The sequence below is a fragment of the Manis pentadactyla genome, chromosome 10 (genome assembly GCF_030020395.1).
Source record: "Manis pentadactyla isolate mManPen7 chromosome 10, mManPen7.hap1, whole genome shotgun sequence".
Taxonomy (NCBI): domain Eukaryota; kingdom Metazoa; phylum Chordata; class Mammalia; order Pholidota; family Manidae; genus Manis; species Manis pentadactyla.
The window spans coordinates 30,256,381-30,269,282 of NC_080028.1; the positions used below are offsets into that span (position 1 = coordinate 30,256,381).

Genomic DNA, 12,902 nt, shown 5'->3' on the forward strand with positions numbered 1-12,902 from the left:
GATGGAAACGCATCCCATGCTCATGGCTAGGAAGAATTAATATCGTCAAAATGGCCATCCTGCCCAAAGCAATATACAGATTTGATGCAATCCCTATGAAACTACCAGCAACATTCTTCAATGAACTGGATCAAATAATTCAAAAATTCATATGGAACCACCAAAGACCCCGAATAGCCAAAGCAATCCTGAGAAAGAAGAATAAAGTAGGGGGGATCTCACTCCCCAACTTCAAGCTCTATTATAAAGCCATAGTAATCAAGACAATTTGGTACTGGCACAAGAACAGAGCCACAGACCAATGGAACAGACTAGAGAATCCAGACATTAACTCAGACATATATGGTCAATTAATATTTGATAAAGGAGCCATGGACATACAATGGCGAAATGACAGTCTCTTCAACAGATGGTGCTGGCAACACTGGACAGCTACATGTAGGAGAATGAAACTGGACCATCGTCTAACCCCATATACAAAAGTAAACTCAAAATGGATCAAAGACCTGAATGTAAGTCATGAAACCATTAAACTCTTGGAAGAAAACATAGGCACAAACCTCTTAGACATAAACATGAGTGACCTCTTCTTGAACATATCTCCCCGGGCAAGGAAAACAACAGCAAAAATGAACAAGTGGGACTATATTAAGCTGAAAAGCTTCTGTACAGCAAAAGACACCATCAATAGAACAAAAAGAAACCCTACAGTATGTGAGAATATCTTTGAAAATGACACATCCGATAAAGGCTTGACGTCCAGAATATATAAAGAGCTCACACGCCTCAACAAACAAAAAACAAATAACCCAATTAAAAAATGGGCAAAGGAACTGAACAGACGGTTCTCCAAAAAAGAAATACAGATGGCCAACAGACACATGAAAAGATGCTCCACATCGCTAATTATCAGAGAAATGCAAATTAAAACTACAATGAGGTATCACCTCACACCAGTAAGGATGGCTGCCATCCAAAAGACAAACAACAACAAATGTTGGCGAGGCTGTGGAGAAAGGGGAACCCTCCTACACTGCTGGTGGGAATGTAAACTTGTTCAACCATTGTGGAAAGCAGTATGGAGGTACATCAAAATGCTCAAAACAGACTTACCATTTGACCCAGGAATTGCACTCCTAGGAATTTACCCTAAGAATGCAGCAATCAAGTATGAGAAAGATCAGTGCACCCCTATGTTTATCGCAGCACTATTTACAATAGCCAAGAATTGGAAGCAACCTAAATGTCCATCGATAGATGAATGGATAAAGAAGATGTGGTACATATACACAATGGAATACTACTCAGCCATAAGAAAAGGGCAAATCCAACCATTTGCAGCAACATGGACGGAGCTGGAGGGTATTTTGCTCAGTGAAACAAGCCAAGCAGAGAAAGAGAAATACCAAATGATTTCACTCATCTGTGGAATATAAGAACAAAGGAAAAACTGAAGGAACAAAACAGCAGCAGAATCACAGAACTCAAGAATGGACTAACAGGTACCAAAGGGAAAGGGACTGGGGAGGATGGGTGGGTAGGGAGGGATAAGGGGGGGAGGAGTAGGGGGGTATTAAGATTAGCATCCATAGCGGGGTGGGAGAAAGGGGAGGGCTGTACAACACAGAGAAGACAAGTAGTGATTCTACAACAGGTTGCTACGCTGATGGACAGTGACTGTAAAGGAGTATATAGGGGGGACCTGGTATAGGGGAGAGCCTAGTAAACAAAGTATTCGTAAGTATTCGTCATGTAAGTGTAGATTAATGATTAAAAAAAAAAAATGCAGTTCCTATGTGGTGACCTCTAATGAGTTCTACACAATAATATAAAGGACATATAAAAGTGTAGGCAAAGGGTCTGTTTGTGTTTATACAGAGGATCAAAGCCTAATTTGGCTACCCCGAAAATGAACTAAGAAACGATATGAAAGAGAACTTCCAACATCAGCACTCTCGGGAAGACTCATGCCAGAAGATGATCATCAAAAAACCCCAACAATGATCCACGCACTGCTACAGCTGTAGATGCACTCATCCCACCAGCTCCTGGACTTGCCATGGGAATGAAGGAGATATCTAAGCTGGCCTGTGCATACAGTAAAACAACAAATTTGACTGGATCTATACTGTTGGAACTCAACCAAGAATTAGGAGAAGTGCAAATTGTAGCGCTCCAAAATCTTACAACTACAGACTATTTACTGTTAAAAGAACATATGGGATGTGAACAGTGCCCAGGAATGGGTTGTTTTAATTTGTCTGATTTTTCTCAAACTATTCAAATTCAGTTAGATAATAACCATCATATCATTGATAAGTTTTCACAAATGCCTAGGGTGCCTAACTGGTTTTCTTGGTTTCACTGGAGATGGCTGGTAATTACAGGTATGCTTTGGATATGTAACTATACTCCTATTATGTTAATGTGTGTGCGCAATTTAAGTAGTAGCTTAAAATATATACATGCTGAAGTTACTCTACAAGAAGATATGTCAAAGAAATAATCAATCTTCCCATGTTTTCTCCCGCCTGCTACTTCTATAGCTTTTCTTCTTCCTTCCTAATTACAACGAATTCTTAAATAGAATTCGTGCCTCATATCAAATTTACCGAGTATCATAACTCCTCCAAGTGGTAAAGATACCTCAAGACAAATGCTGGGCATAGAAGCCACAGGGCATAAATATGCAAAGAAATAAAAAGCTAACCATTTCAAACAATAAGGCTTCTCTCTCACTCACCAACTTAACATTTCCCTGTGTGGCCCCGGAAGATGACTGGTTAGCCAGAGACGGGTAAGATTCCTCAAGGGAGGAACAACCTAAGACAGGCACAGTCGCTGGGGGGTCATCAGGTGAGAAATTGGGGATCAACAGAGGTGAGGCTTAGAACCTCACCCCCCCTGTTCTGAGAGAAATCTTCTGCATATGTGGATGTTTTATTGCCCTTGTCTAGCTTGGATTAACACATAGTCTACAGGCACACACCTGATCATCTACATTTGCTCTCTTACAACACTAAACTATGTTTTCTACCTTTATGTTGTATCTACCTACCACTTCAGCATCTTATTAAAAATAATAAAGAGAGAAATGTGGTATCCACATATAAATCAAGTATAAAAATCAAATGTGTATTCATATTTGAACTGACTGTTTATAGTTCATAATGCATGAGCAAAACCAAAAGTTTCTGTGATGACTGCCCTTGTACTGTTCACCATGTAACTTATTCACTATGTAAGAATTTGTTCTCCATGTAAGAACTTGTTCGTTATGCTTCAGAAGATTGGAGACTGACGAAAATTAGGCTTGGGGTGGATTAATGATTGTGCATTGAGCATTGACTCCCCTATACAGAATTTTATTGTTGTTAACAACCATTTGATCAATAAAAATGAGAGATGCCCTAACAACAACAACCAAGAAAAAGTACACACTTCCAATTGTAAAATAAATAAGCAACCGGGATGTAATGTATAGCATAAGGAATATAGTCAAAATATTGTAACAACTTGGTATGGTGATAGCTGGTACTTAGAATTATCATGTATATAAATGTTGAATCACTGTGTTGTACACCTGAAACTAATGTAATGTAATACTGTGTGTCAACTACCCTTCAATAAAAAATAATTATCTAAAAAAAAAAAAAAAAAAAAAAAAAAAAAAAAAATCTTCATGTCTGCCTGTGTTTTGCCATAGCGTATTTGTTCTGAATTTCATTCCTATGTATATATGAAGAGAAATGAGTATACTGTCCACCTTCAAAATAAAATGGCCAGTTCTTTTACTAGCAAGACGAGTTTATTCAGGAATAACAAAGGAATTTGGCACAGTTGCAGAGCAAGCAGGTACACACAAGTCACAAAGTGGTCTGCGGCTGCTGCAGCAAGTCACATGGGCGCCCACTAGTGGCAGCAAGGTGCGCGGCACCGGGCATGGCCACCCCCAGGGAGGAAGGAGCTCTCCAAGCTGCCTCCTGCAGGTGTGTCCGGTGTTGCGTTGAGACAGGGCTAAGAAGGCTGGGAGAGCCTTCCTCTGCCGACCAGAAAGCAAAGTCTGACGCTGCTGGGCGGGGTAAGCTGCCGTGACAGCAGTGCCAGGGAAGCAACTCGGGGCTGAGCCACCAGTGAGTGGGAGGGAGCACCTGGGTCCTCAAGAGGGTGCCCGACCTTTTGGCCACGGGAGGGCGGGGGAGGGATCATCCACCTGCCCTTTCTCCTGAGGAGGGAGCTCCATCCAACGCTCGCCCTTCTGGCACCCTTCCCTCTGCTGGCAAGTCTCTCAAACTGCTGCCTGGGTTTCGGGTGCCATCAGGACCCGCAGAGTATGCCTGTCTGCCACAGGCAGCTGGGGTCTCAGCCTCCCAGACGGCTCCGGCTGCCCCTGGTGTCCAGCCCCGCTCATCACCAGAACTCAGTGTAATGTGGACTCCGGGTGCTGGAGCAGATCTCAAGGGCCGGGTGTGCAGAGTCCCTGGGCGCCTATCCCCACCCCACTCTGTTCCTCTTCCTGTGCCTACCCATTACCTTCAAACTACCTTCTGCAAAACTCGGACTTTTCTCCTACAAGACATTTGTCTGAAAGTCATCATCATTATGGACGATTTTTATCAATCATAATCATGGTTGACTTTTGTCAATATCAATTCTTCTTTCAAAACACTTTGTTAATATGTATAATTGCCAAACTTTAGAATTTCACATAAGATAAACATGTACAGTCTTACTTCAACATTTTGTTTATTTTTAATCTATTTTCCAGTTTTGATTCTTTGAGAAGATTTTACCCAACTTATCTATTCCTTTTATTGGCATGTTTTAGCAGGTTTTATAAAATTAGCACTATTCATTTGTGATTTTTCTATGTTTAGGATTCTTATGTCTTTATGATGTAGTGAGTCCCTTATACTTACAATATCTCCCTGATGATCACTAATAATATATCTTCTTCTAAAACCGAATTTCTCTAATACTCATATACTCATTCCAACTTTGTTTTAGTGAGTTGCATTGTTAATTCTTTTCATCCTTTATTTTACTCTATGTGATAACATATTTGTTTGTAAAGACATTTTTAGAAAAAAAAAATATTAGGTTCACAGCAACATTGAGAAGAGGGACTGATATTTCCCATATATACCCTGCATCCACACAGACACGGCGTCTCTCGTTACCTACAGCCCCAACAGATGGTACATTTGTTACAGGATGAACCTATAATATCACTTTATACTTACCCAGGGTCCATAGCTTTTAACATATTTTTAGACATTTTGAAAATATGTTCTGAAAACTATTTTTAAATCAAAAAATTTTGCAAAAATAGTACAGAAATGCCTGTGTACTATTCACCTACTTCTCTGAAATGATACTATTCTACACAGTCAGAGCACAGTTATTAAATCTAGGAGAGTGACAGTGACACAAAACCATTCAGCTTATTTTGATTTTACTACTTTTTACATGTAGTCTTCTCTTGAGGTGAGTTTATTTTTAACTACAACCACTACAATACTAGGAATGGCTAAAATTAATGAAAAGTACAATAACAGTATGGTCAATGTTCCAAAGTAAAATGAATCCCTCATATATTTCAGGTAGGAATATAAAATGGTACAGACATTCTGGAAAACAGAATGGAAAAAACATTTTTATTAAGTTAAACTAACATTTACAACATGCCACAGCAAATCCTCTCCTGCGTGCATGCTCTCATGAAGTGAAAACTTATGTTCATACAAAAACCTGCACATGTACGTTTGTAACAGTTTTAATTGTAATAACTAGTAACTGTAAATAACCTGATAATGTTCCCAACCTGGTAGTATATAGGCAAAACATAGAAAAGCGTTAAGATGGAACACAACTCAATAAGGAAAAGAAGCATTCCTCTCTCTCATTCTTCATATTGCTCACATCAATACCTGAGTAGCTCTACGAATTTCTAAGATTCAGTTCTGCATCCAATGTCTAAAGCAACTAGGAAGAACACTAACTGTCAAGTTACCAGAAAATCATGCTGTAGTAAACTAATTCTCTGCCATCCTCTGACTATGGTCAGCTCCTGAAATATTGGCGATATTTTCTAAAGGTCCTTCTCATGGCTGCTTTCACCTCATTGTTCTTCAAGCTGTAGATGAGGGGATTCACTAAGGGAGTGACCATACCGTACAGAACAGAGAACACTAACTCCAGGGGTGAACCTGAGGTTGGTGTGAAATAGCGAAGGAAAGCTGAGCCATAAAACAGGAGGACAGCAGTGAGGTGGGAGGAGCAGGTGGAGAAGGCCTTGCTTCTACCTGAGGATGAGCTGATACTCAGGATGGTGGAGACAATAAGAGTATAGGAACAGACAATTAGGACACAGGTTACAAGCCCATGCGGGAGGCTGGAGCAGAGCAGAATAGTAAAGTTGGTGGAGACATCAGAGCAGGACAGAGGGAAGAGAGAGGGCAGCTCACAGCTGTAGTGGGGGATGGACTGATCCTTACAGAAGTCCAAGCTCATAGCTGGTAGGATGTTAATAAATGCATCCAGAAACGCCAGGCCCCAGGAGCCCCACACTAGTCCATTACAGAGCTTGTTGGTTACCTTCTGGCCATAGAGCAGAGGGTGGCAGATGGCAACGTAGCGGTCATAGGCCATCACTGAGAGCAGGCAGGCTTCAGTGCCCCCAGAGTCAAACACAAAGAAGACTTGAGCCAGGCAACCCTGGACAGAGATGGTTTTCCTCTGAGACAGGAGGTTCTCCAGCAGCTTGGGCACTGTAGCCGAAGAGAAACAAAGGTCCAGGAAAGAGAGGTGACTCAGAAAGAAGTACATGGGGGTGTGGAGGCGGGAATCAGCCCTGATCACCAGCAGCAGCGTCAGGTTCCCCAGCAGGGTCTGGAGGTAAATCATTAGGAACAGCACAAAGAGCAGGGCCTGGATGTGGGGGTCTGCAGACAGCCCCAGGAGGATGAACTCAGTGATGGCACTGTGGTTCCCCAAAGCCATTCAGTTCCTTTGTTCACTTGGAATAAGAACAGGAAGTGGGCTGAGCCTTCAGTGCCCCTACTAAAGTCCCAAGACGTGCCCATCCTCTCCCTATACAATGTTTTGTTTTAAGATTTTAAACTCCTCACTGGCTCCCTCAGGTATTATTTCTCCCCCAACCATCCCTCCATACACCTCACAGGTCATGAAGCCCTATTGTCAGTCCTCCTGTATTTGAGCTCTTTTCATTATCTGTTCTAAAAGCTATGCCCATCTTCTCCACCTTCTTCAACTGGGCTTGGAGCCCTCAGCTCCATCATCTCTCACACACTCTAGTGTACTTCTGAGAGTGGCTGCCCTCACCCCTTCTCTGCTGTTATCCCTCATTCAATTATTTATTCAGTGTCTCTCCATATCTAATTAGTGCTAAGAGCAAATTGTGTTTGTTTAGATTTCATCATTTTTGAAATTATTGTGGCAGTTATATATATTGTCAGTTTTAATTCTCAGAATCAGATTGAGATGCCAGTGTGTGCAATAGTATGTGTGGATAAGTGGACAGGAATTTGACTGCAATGAGAGAGATTGCTTATTTTACAGGTGAGAATATTGGAGGTGCCTGAAAGAAATCTAACTTCACACCTTAGTTGGTTTTGCATGTATGTGATGTCTCTATGCCCTCAGTCCCTACCCATGGATGTCAAAATACCTCTCAGTCCCTGCCCATGGAATAATTTTGAACTTGTTGCTTGATTTTTAAGAGCCTCCATCATCTAATGTTAACTTCTTTCTCCTGTCAGAACTCCCGCCACTCCCCCAATGGCCTCTCCGCCATCCCAAATGAGGCTCACAAAGAATAATCGCCATTGGCAATGGCTAAAATTCAGTCACTAGAGGTTCGTTCTATTAAAATAAGTGTGGCCCTACAGAAAAATTGGAACAACACTTGGAGACACAGCACATGAATCTGGGTTCACATGTAACTTCTTCATGCGCAGAAGATGTGTATGTTTCCCAAGGCACCAGGCAGTGAGGTTTCCTTTTTGGAAAAAGGAAATATAACAAGTGTTTGCAACTTCATCCACTTAACTCAAAAAGTGCTAGTGACCCAGAAAGTGTTAATTAGTGATTGAGTGAGTGAATTAATAGCAGACTGAGGTCTGGAGACTAAGGAAAGTGAGAACATCTCTTCTCCCAGGAAGGACTGGACAGATTGACCAGAATGGGGGCTTCCATGGGGGCGGTGTGCATTCCTATGTTCATGGTGGCAGGGATCCATAAAGAGGAGAAATAGGAGGAAGCTGATGCTAATAGAGTAGGGAAGACAAATTTTTGCAGTCAATTTCCCACCCCGCAAACCTGCAGTATCTCTTACCCACTTTCCTGGTTCCCCCACCACCTCCCTCAGCAGAGTCCGTAGTTGAGGTCGGCAGTAGTGGTTTTCAATAACATTAGATTCTGGGTCTCAGAAAATAGGATACACGTGGTCCACCATGAACCCGCTATTGGTGTTTACATGTTCTCTGCTCTTCTACTTAGAACGGAAGTTTAAGCCAAAGGAATTTCACTCTGCCTAATCATCCAGGGCCCCAGGCCAGACAGCTTTTGCACAGAAAACAAAGTCTCCGTTATCAATGCTCAATGTCACTCAGGAAAGAGACGCACTCTTCCTGGGCAGCTGAGCACAGAATCCCACCTGATCCAAGGCAGCAGTGTGCTGAGGCAGAGAGAGGTGGACATCGGGAGGCATGGAGGGAAGGAGATTCTGGGCGAAAGTACATACCTTTAGAGGTCAGGAGGAGACCTGAAGAGGAGAGAAGAACAGAGCCAGAAAAAGCTGGGAAAAAGGAAGGAAAAACCTTCAGAGAAATATCTGACCCACCGAGTTGCCTGTTTTTTCTAGTACAGAAGACATCCGTTTCTCTCTCCTGCCCCAGGTGAATTTGTCTCAAGCCACTAATTCTTCACACATAAGGGTACCAGTTCTTCTAAAAACAGCACAGATTATTTTCTTTCTCATAGAACACCACAAATGTGCAAGAAAACACCGTGGACAGACTCTGGATATACTCAGGGAACAATCTCCCTCATCCTCACCTCCCCAATACCTCTCCACACGCCAGTCTCCACCCTGGGAGTGCAGATTCCTCTCACCTGATCCTAGGTCCTGCCTTGCAGATGTCTCTGCATTTATTTCTCACTGTGAATCTAAATAAAGTGCTACAGCTCTCTGCAAATGAGTACTTTAGAATCTAGTCTTTCGGGATGGCATCTCTGTTTAGGTGGCCATGTGTTGGCCACTGGAGCCTGGCCTTTCAGAGACATCTTGCCAATGATGTCTGTTCCCTGGAGTCACAGCCTGAAGTCAGATCCAATTCAATGCCTGTGTAAAATTAACTTTCTAACCCACAGGGAGTTCTTTGGCATGGGGGCTTTTGGAGCTTCTGGGTTGACATCACAGTTTTAACCTTGGGTAAATACTCCTGAAGACCTGTTGCCCTTCAGAGAGGAGGCGGGGCTGGAAGAATTTCCCTGGGATACAAGATCTCATACATAGTAGCTGGCTGCCCCATGTGTGAATTCCCTAGGAGCTGGCTGAGCACCCTCCTTTCATCCATATTATTGTCCTGTGGTCACATGAGCTGCATTTCTGAATATAAAAAGCTTGATGTGAATGAATGAAGCAATGGAAAACACAGAAATCTGTTTGTAGAGATTTTATGGGAAAAGTCTGTGAACCCTCAACCTACCCTCTGGTGCTGAAAAGGGCAGGTGGGAAACCAGCCTTTAAGCTAACACACCTTTCCAGGAAAAGCCTTATCTTCAGGAATGAATTATCATCTAAAAAAAAATGCATCTTCATGGGCAGGATAAACTACATTTTTAGATTTTTTTTGACATGACTATTTGATGAAAGAAATGTCAAAACGTGTTATGATTCAAATAATTAACACACACAGGACTAAGAGGCTGAGTTACTTAAGAAAACAATGGAAAAAATTTTTAATGTTAACAAAAAAAGCATATGTTTCCTTTCCAATATATTCTTAGTCCTGTAAAATAAATTGGAGATTCTCAGTAAGATAACATATGCTTGTACCTGGAAAACTTACCGTCTAGGCAGATCACTCAATTTACTGACCCTGATCACTAAAATGTTATTCTTCAGGAGAATAAATTCTATCCCATTCATCTGTTTAATGTCTGACTTTATCTCACTGTATTGACTGAATGGATTAGTTCAAACATTTTTCTATAGGTGGTCCTTTAAAAATATGCTATCTTGCTGTCAATTTATATTATATGGCACATATTAGACTTTGAAGATGGGTACTACCTTTGTAGGCTGCTCTGCAAATGGGATCTTCTATCTAATGATTTTGGAAACTTTCAAATGATTGAACTTGGTGACAGGATTGGCCTTGTCCAGCTGAGCCGGGTGAGTGACACACTGGCTCATAAGGACCTGTGAGGGATGTTTGGAAAACTGACACAATCTCCCTCTGAGTGATCCCTTCCCACTTCCTGTTCTGGTCACTCAAGTACATATCTTGGGTCTAGATAGAAGAAAAGACTGGTCCTAACTTATAATTTATGACAGAGCTAGGACCACATTTTCTTACAAGATTTTTCTAATTCTCATTATGTTCCTTATGTGTAAAGAGCCAGGTACAGTACCTAGCCTCCTCTAAGTATTTAGATGTATAATTCTCTAATACACTTACATTAGAAAGCTAGTTTCAAATTATGATGTTTTATTGTTGTTGGCAAAGATCATGCTGACTGACAATAGTGGAATTGGAAATACTAGGTAAATATTTGAAACAGACTAAAGAGAGAACATGCAAAAGATAAAGATACATATAGATATAGATATACACATACATACACACACAACTTTTCAGCACATATGTTATCTTCCTCACGCAAAAGCTATTTTCATCACAATTAAGATATTAAATTTTTACTGGAGCCAAAAGAATAAGAATCTGAACTTGTGACGTCTCCCTAAGATAGTAGGGTTTATAAAACTGTTTGATTTCGGGACTTGAATAAGCTCAAAAAAAGCACACTGTCTTCATGGCTTAAAAATACGCTAATAAAAACTTAGTCAAGGGTCATAAGTAAATATTAGGGGCTACAGTTTTATATTGAAATAGAATGTTAAATATGATACTAAAAGAATTAAATCTGGGTTGTAGATGGTGTAGCGTTTTACCTTAATAGCATTTTTATGTGCATTTATTAATAGCTATGCAATTGGCTTTAAAATTAGAGAACTTAACTTCAATTCAGAAACATAAAGAGGTATTTTCTGACTCATGTATGTGAAAGAAATTACTTTTCTTAAGTCCTGTGGTGCCAAGATACCTTCCTAGGCATCTATATAGCAAAGGGCATTTCAATGCCCAGAATGAGCTACAAACACAATTATGACAATGATTATGGCAGAGTCCCTGGCCTACAGAGATTATAACAGTACAATGAGGATCATATGTGTGGCAGGGCAGGAGTGAAGAAGCATGCGACATACTGAAAGGGCAGTGCGCAAATGGCAGTACTGATGCGGACAAGACACTGCTTATCCAACATGTTGAAGATGAGCAGCCACATGCGCAATTTTAACTAAGTTTAAATAGATGAAGAATCATGATTCCTGAATTTAGTAATTTGAAACTGAAATCAATTAGAGATGAGGCTCTAGACATACACTGAGGTTGATATTCTGTGGTTGTATATGTCATGCAAAGTAACTTACTTTCCTTATCAATTTAAGATCTTTGATTTTTTTTCCAGGAAATTTCTGGTAAGCACCAGAATAAGTAAAGAATAAGGATTTGAAGTTTGAAGAACATGGGCATTTTTCTAGATAACATTGTATCACAAGCATAGAAGACAGATTTGAGTGGAGCAGAGCTGTGGACAAGGAGATTGACAAGGTTGATACCTATAACTTAATTCTGAAATAATGAAGGTCTGACTAGGGCTGTGTGAAAGGAAGATAAAACTAAGGAGTTGAGTTCTGTTATAGAATTGAAAGGCAGAGACGGAGTAGTGAAGAAGAGAGAAAGTTTTATTTGAAAACACACCAAGGGAGGAGCAGCCTAGAGTCAAGGTAGACAAAGGCAAGAAAGTGAAGCTCATTGAACTCCTGCTCCACATTGGGCAAATCCCTCGCCAACTCCTAAATTCAGGGTTATCTAGCAACCAGTGCCCACCTGAATCTGCACAGCATGGGAACTGAGTCCTACCACACCAGGATTTGGGAAAGCCACAGAGCACTAGATGAAGTGAGATTATATTCTGAGAATTTCCCAAAGGCAAATATTTTCAGGCAGGCTATGAAAGAGCATGATCTTACAGCTGCAGTCTTGTCTGGTTCACCCAGTGGTGGGAACTTCCAAGCCCAAATCAGAGCTCCCAGCAGCCCCTACCTGTTGAGCTGGAGTAGAATAGGGAGAGTAACACACATGAAGAAAGGGGAGTGCGGCAACCTCAGAGAGTAGAGGTGACTGAGATCCTTAGGGTCTGAGGTTTCATAGGGCCTTTTTAGGTAGGAGTCTGCAGAAGGCATGGCTTATACAGGTATTTATAATCCTTTGAAGTTTTGTCTTAAGAATAAGGTTATTTAACTGACTGTGTTGGTTTGGACTTAATCATTCTTTGTCTCCATAGGCTTATTTTCACTTCTGAGGTCTGTCTCCTGCCCTGGTTACAGAGTTACTTGATTAAGGGGCTAGAAGAAGAGGAAGAACTGCATACAGAATAAATTAAAGAATAAGATGGGACTTTTGCAAGCTAAGTGAATTTTTCAAAGGCATGATCTTATTGGTACAAGGAAGACAAGCACTGAGCTCTGATACTTTTCTTTATCTGGGGATTATCTGGACATTCCAAGTCACTCCTGGCCTTTGAAACTT

The 12,902-nt window shown here is 41.1% G+C and overlaps 1 protein-coding gene across 1 annotated transcript; it reads right to left on the reverse strand.

Moving 5' to 3' along the window:
* Window positions 1-6,063: 6,063 nt before the first annotated feature.
* On the reverse strand, window positions 6,064-7,002 carry LOC118934902 (olfactory receptor 8S1-like). Its single transcript, XM_036930842.2, has one exon. It carries the CDS (start codon window positions 7,000-7,002, stop codon window positions 6,064-6,066), a length of 939 nt encoding a protein of 312 aa, XP_036786737.2.
* Between the last annotated feature and the right edge of the window lie 5,900 nt (window positions 7,003-12,902).

Excerpts from the sequence above, each read along its gene's own strand:
- LOC118934902 (XM_036930842.2), bottom strand. The coding sequence starts at position 7,002 with ATGGCTTTGGGGAACCACAGTGCCATCACTGAGTTCATCCTCCTGGGG.